At 33.5% G+C, this 5,756-nt stretch overlaps 1 protein-coding gene across 2 annotated transcripts; it reads left to right on the plus strand.

Annotated features, from left to right (window-relative positions):
• Window positions 1–239: 239 nt before the first annotated feature.
• LOC110603659 (serine/threonine/tyrosine-protein kinase HT1) lies at window positions 240–4,129 on the plus strand. Of its 2 annotated transcripts, XM_021741478.2 has the most exons (4): window positions 240–920; window positions 1,004–1,781; window positions 1,981–2,436; window positions 3,396–4,129. In XM_021741478.2, exons 2-4 carry the CDS (start codon window positions 1,029–1,031, stop codon window positions 3,666–3,668), a joined length of 1,482 nt encoding a protein of 493 aa, XP_021597170.1. In that variant the 5' UTR covers window positions 240–920; window positions 1,004–1,028; the 3' UTR covers window positions 3,669–4,129. The 2 variants fall into 2 exon arrangements, with proteins under 2 accessions (XP_021597170.1, XP_021597169.1); XM_021741477.2 differs by having other exon boundaries at window positions 240–1,781.
• The last annotated feature ends 1,627 nt before the right edge of the window (window positions 4,130–5,756 follow it).

The raw sequence follows: 5,756 nt of genomic DNA on the forward strand, positions 1-5,756 counted from the left end.
AAAAAAAAGCTTACTCTGGGATACAAGTGGCTTGTTTTATTTAAAATAAGAAAAATTACATTTTTAAATTTGTAAAAAATATTATTTTAAATGCTTTATGTGTGTATTACAAAATCTTATCTCCGGAAAAGCGAAAATGTTCTCTCTCATACATTCATAAAGCATGGATTTTTCAAGGAGAATAACGTCACCACCGCCTGATGACTGTGTGCCCTCCTAATGGCAAGCCCTCATCTCCTCTTTTTCTTTTAATTTTTTTTTTTCATTTTCAACCCTTTATTTTCAGCTTTGGGTTTTTATTTCATTTTTTGTAATTCTTATTTCGGGTGAAATGATTGTTTTGAAATAATTATCGGTTTTCTTTCAAGGGTTTCATGGGGATGCAATCATGGCTGTTTCTCTGTTTCCCTGAATACTCGAGCATACATGCTTCCTTTTGTTTTTTTTTGTTTTTGGGTGATTTTGAATAAAGTAATTTTTTAATCATATTTGTTTATTGGCCACTGGGGTGCCTATGTGGGATTTTCCAGGCTTCTACGGAAGGTGCCATTTGACTTTGAAGCCAAAAAAAGAGGGTCAGGTTCATCAGACCAGGGATTTGGTTTAGTGGTGGTGGTGATGATGATGATCAATGTTTTGATGGTCTGAGGATTTTTTTTTTCTTCTTTTTTGTTGATGGGTTATGGTAGGATTCATGAGATTTGTATTATAATGGAAACGCAGTCTGTTATGGTCTCTCTCATGATTTGTATTCATGGGTTTGAATGGTTTCTTGATTCTGGTGGACCCAAAGTTTGAATCTTTGAGCTAAATTGTTAATGGAATCGGGAGGATTTACTTCATTGAGTTCTTGAATGTGCTCTCCTGAATTCGAGCCTTCTTCTTCTTTTCAGCTGACGAAGAACAAGAAGATGATAAAGGTTGGTTGAGTTTTTTTTTTTTTTTTTAATTGTTTTGGGGTTAGAGCAATTTGTTCTAGGGTTTCAAGTGTTGAATTACTCAGTTAAAGAAGCGAGAAGAGAAATAAAATGGAAGAAGAAACTAGTTCTTGGATAAGGAGGACAAAGTTTTCACACACGGTTTGCCATCGTTTAGATTCTTCAAGACTGGCGACGTTTCCGATAGCCATTCAGGCGGAGAGAAATTTCAGTTTGAAATCGAGGCCTGCAACGTCAGCTTATGAGAAATCTGTTTCCTTGTCCAATCAGAAATCATCAGTTCTTAATAAGTCTCGGATTCAGACAAATCCACTCACCAACAAGCAGAGATCTTTATCTCCTGTCCCTCAAGCAGTCCTTTCTGATACTTTTAAGGAAGCAAGGTCTGAAAGGAAGAGATTCTCAACTCCACATCCTCGCAGGAAAGACCAAGACAAGGGAATCAAAGGAAAGTTTCTGCGTAAGGAATCTCCAGAAACCAAGTCATCAAGTCCTGCATCAAACACAAGCCCACTTCGGCACTTGTCTTCACATGAAAAATCAAAGTTTAAGAGAGACTCTTCTTGGACAAAGTATTTTGATCATGCTGGAGGAAGAGTTAATGCTGTGGAAGCAGCTGATGAATTTAGTGTTGATATGTCCAAGCTTTTTCTTGGCCTCAGATTTGCTCATGGAGCACATAGCAGGCTTTATCATGGTGTATACAACGATGAACCTGTTGCTGTTAAAATTATCAGAGCACCAGATGATGATGAAAATGGAGCTTTAGCTGTTAGATTAAAAAACCAGTATGACAGAGAAGTCACCCTTTTATCTCGGCTTCACCATCCGAATGTTATAAAGGTGATCAAACTCATTCCTTTTATTGTTTGATTGCATATGTTATCTGTTTGTAAATCTTAAGGAAATCATGTGATTTGGGATGTTATATTTTTCAGTTGCTGATTCGAAACAATATACATAAACTTTTAGTTGTGATTGAAACTAGTGGAGCTGCTTCATGAATACTTTCTTATTTGCATTCTTTGATCTGCTAATGCAGTTTGTAGCAGCATGCAAAAAGCCACCAGTCTATTGTGTTATAACAGAATATTTATCTGAAGGTTCTTTGAGGGCATACTTGCACAAGCTTGAGCATAAATCTCTGACCTTACAGAAGCTAATTGCAATTGCTCTGGATATTGCTCGTGGAATGGAATACATCCACTCTCAAAGCATCATTCATCGAGATCTTAAACCCGAGAATGTTCTTATTGATCAAGAGTTTCATCTAAAGATTGCTGATTTTGGCATAGCTTGTGAAGAAGCATATTGTGATTCATTGGCTGATGACCCAGGGACTTACAGATGGATGGCACCTGAGATGATAAAAAAGAAATCCTATGGCAAAAGGGTTGATGTGTACAGTTTTGGGCTCATCTTATGGGAACTAGTGGCTGGAAAAATTCCTTATGAGGATATGAATCCGATACAAGCTGCTTTCGCTGTGGTGAACAAGGTACTTTATTTTTTCCTGTCCTTGTCTATTCAATGTTGTTTGCATTTCATCTTATCTTGTAATTCTGTTTTGTCATCCACCCAAAAGCAATCAAGGGTCTAGATATTCTGTTGGTGTAACATCCCCAACTAGATTCAAATCAAGGCTTTGTTGAGTATGTGCTAAGAATTAAAGTATTTGCTTAACTTGTATTTGCCTTTTATGAAAAATAATCCTTGCATAGTCTTAAAGAGAAAGGACTCTTCACTGCTTTTATGAACTTCATTACATTTTATCATCATATTAATGGTCAGTGCCCTGGGGTCTAGAGAAAAGTGTTCCCCCCGCCATCCATGGTGGGTTGGTGGGCGTGCGGATGGAAGTAGTTGCCTTCCTCCTTGGAAGTGGTAGAAATTCCTGCAAATTAGTAATAATGCCCAATCGGTTGTTTTCCAGAGTAAACTTGCATTCACCTACAAAAAGCATATGAATGGAAAAAATAATCACAGCTTGCTGCCTCTTAGACCTTTCCTCTAGTGAAAATTGCACTGATGTTTGATTTTTTTGTCCTATTTTCTTGGCTAAAGATAGTTTATCAGTGTTCATTGGCATAGGTATGTGGGCTTTTGAGTTACTTGAATTCCAAATCCATATATGCAATTCATTTGATTTGTGTTGAAATAGACTTGTTTAAGACAAGGATCTTGTTTCATTCTTTGTTGCTAATGTAGCCAGTGAAATTTAATATGATGACAAGCATCCGGTTTTCATTGCAATAGTGGTAAGATATTTTGTTGGAAATCCCAATGTCTTGCTGGCAGAGTAATTCTGGGAAGGGTTTGAATCAGACTGGTATTGAAGCATGAGATGATCATTATTAACATCTTTTTATCTGTTTTATGTGCTTGCTTTGCTTTTTTCTTATTGTTTAATTGAAAAAACTTAGTTTTAACATTAGAAATTTTGTTACATCTTTGCAGAATTTGAGACCTGCTATCCCTCAGGACTGTCCTCCTGCCATGAGAGCTTTAATTGAGCAATGCTGGTCTCTGCATCCCGAGAAGAGGCCTGAGTTTTGGCAAATTGTTAAGGTATTAGAGCAATTCGAGTCTTCGCTTGCCTGTGATGGGACACTGAATTTGGTACAAAACCCAACTTGTCAAGATCACAAGAAAGGTCTTCTTCATTGGATTCAAAAGCTTGGTCCTGTGCATCCAAGTAACTCCCCCATGCCTAAACCTAAATTCTCATGAATCTCTCTTATGACCCGGCTTTTGTAATGCTCTAGGTCTTGTAATTAGCAAGGTTTGTATTCGAAGCCTCTTTATTTGTACTCCTCTTCTATGTCACATTCATGTGAGAGTGAATTGATAGATTGGTAGGATCCATTGAGGTGAAAAGTCTTTGCTTCACAAATATACATACAACAAATGATCACAATTTAGGGTGTTTTGAACACTGTAAACTTTGGGAGAAGAAAATTAGTGTTTTTTCAGAAGGCCACAAAGTTGAATATCATCTCCTCTTCTATGTCACATTCATGGATTACCAAATTGCTTGCAATTGCAAGGCATTGTCTGAGCCAATTGATGTCTCTTTTCTTTTTCCTTAGATGGGTTGGCAAACAAGATCCTTCCTCTGCCCCATTTGAGTTTCTGAGGCAAAAAGAGGTCTAGATTGTATTTTGTGATTTTGTGATTTTTGATTTCAAGTTCATGGGTTTGTTGGATGTGTGGAATTATAGGTACAAGAATCTACAAAGAAGAAAAAGTAGGGCAGGGGGATGCCTCTATTAATTCTCACATTGTGTCTGTGACCCCCATATGGCATCATCATTGAGGCTTGCATGTGGGTCATCCAATCTTTTTCCAACTGTTATAGCTTTTGAAGAAATTCACTATTTAGTCTTGTGGTGAAATCTGCTTTTAAAATTAATTGAGAGATTTTTTAAAATTATATTTTTTAAAATTAAAAGATTAATTAATAATTATTTATACTGTAATTTTTCCTAGCTTTATCATGAAGCATGAGATAGAGAAGGAAAGTGATGGGCTTTTATTTTTGTTTTGACACAGACATGTAACCATATTTCTATGGCAAAAATATCCCAATATTTATTGCTTCTATGATAGTATTTTGTCAAAGGAAAAAGATGACATTTATGATTCTCACCGAACACTGGTGAAGGCTCTTTCAAGAAAGCTGTGAACTTTTTCAGCTGTTTGCAAAGTCCTATTTTAAATAATTTCAATTAAGTTAATCTGTAATTAGCACTTAATCATTGTAATTTGTTTTAAATAATTTGAAAAGTCAATCAATAGTATCCATGGACTTGGTGGGCAGATGCAATAAAACCACAATTGGATGATGATGATGGAATGTGTGGTCCAGATCAAGTGATGTAATTGGATAAGTATAGCCCACCACACTAGACTTGTTTGGGCTCTGCGTGAGTGCGTATACTGTTGTGGACTGTTTTATTTTAAAATTAAATATCCTCTACCCATGGAAATTATTAATTTTTGTTATATATTATTAATTTATGAAAAAAATTTACTTAAATTTAATTCATTATAAATTTAAAATATAAATACGTGAATTTTATGTAATTTTAATGTGAACAAATTTGTACATTTATCCCATCAATTAAAATAATTTACACAAATTAAACTATAAATTCTGAATTAAAAATAAATAAAATAATAAAGTATTTTTTTAATATTTTTTCCTTTATTATATATTAATAATTAACATGGATAGAAGGCTAGAATTCTCCTTTTTCTTTTCTTTTTCTTAAAAATTTTAAAAAATATATCTTTTAGAGGGCCATTGTGCAGCTCGTTGCTTTATTAATGCTTGATGTAAATCATTTTGTAGGATTGTAGATTTGTTTAAAATCGAATTTATTTAAAATTTTAATATTTATAAAAATCAAATTGATTTTAGTCTAAAATCGATTTGAATCGAATCAATTTAATTCAGTTTACTCAGTTGAAATTTTAAATGATTTTTTTACACCTTATTTTAAATACTTGAAAATTCAATTAAAGTATTTTAACTTTAGTTATGGTCTGGTTTTCATATATTATTAAAAATAACATAATAAAATTTATAAATCGATTTGGTTTTATTGATTTTTTCTCACCAAAATTAAATTGAATCAAAATAATTAAAATTTTTAAAAATAAAAACTAAATTAAATAAAAAATAATAGAAAAATCAAATTAAATTTCTAAATTAATTCAATTAAATTAATTTTTTCAATGAGTTATAAGAGTCAGCAAGTTCCTTTGAATTTTTTTTTAATTGTCCAAAAAGATAATGAATAGGTATTATCACAA

Source organism: Manihot esculenta, chromosome 16 (genome assembly GCF_001659605.2).
Source record: "Manihot esculenta cultivar AM560-2 chromosome 16, M.esculenta_v8, whole genome shotgun sequence".
In the NCBI taxonomy this organism is placed as follows: domain Eukaryota; kingdom Viridiplantae; phylum Streptophyta; class Magnoliopsida; order Malpighiales; family Euphorbiaceae; genus Manihot; species Manihot esculenta.

What these genes read in the sequence shown, in the direction of transcription:
- LOC110603659 (XM_021741477.2), top strand. Translation starts at nt 1,029, where the DNA reads ATGGAAGAAGAAACTAGTTCTTGGATAAGGAGGACAAAGTTTTCACAC. An exon ending in ACCATCCGAATGTTATAAAG is followed by an intron (nt 1,782 to 1,980) that starts GTGATCAAACTC and finishes CTGCTAATGCAG; the next exon opens with TTTGTAGCAGCATGCAAAAA. An exon ending in CTTTCGCTGTGGTGAACAAG is followed by an intron (nt 2,437 to 3,395) that starts GTACTTTATTTT and finishes ACATCTTTGCAG; the next exon opens with AATTTGAGACCTGCTATCCC.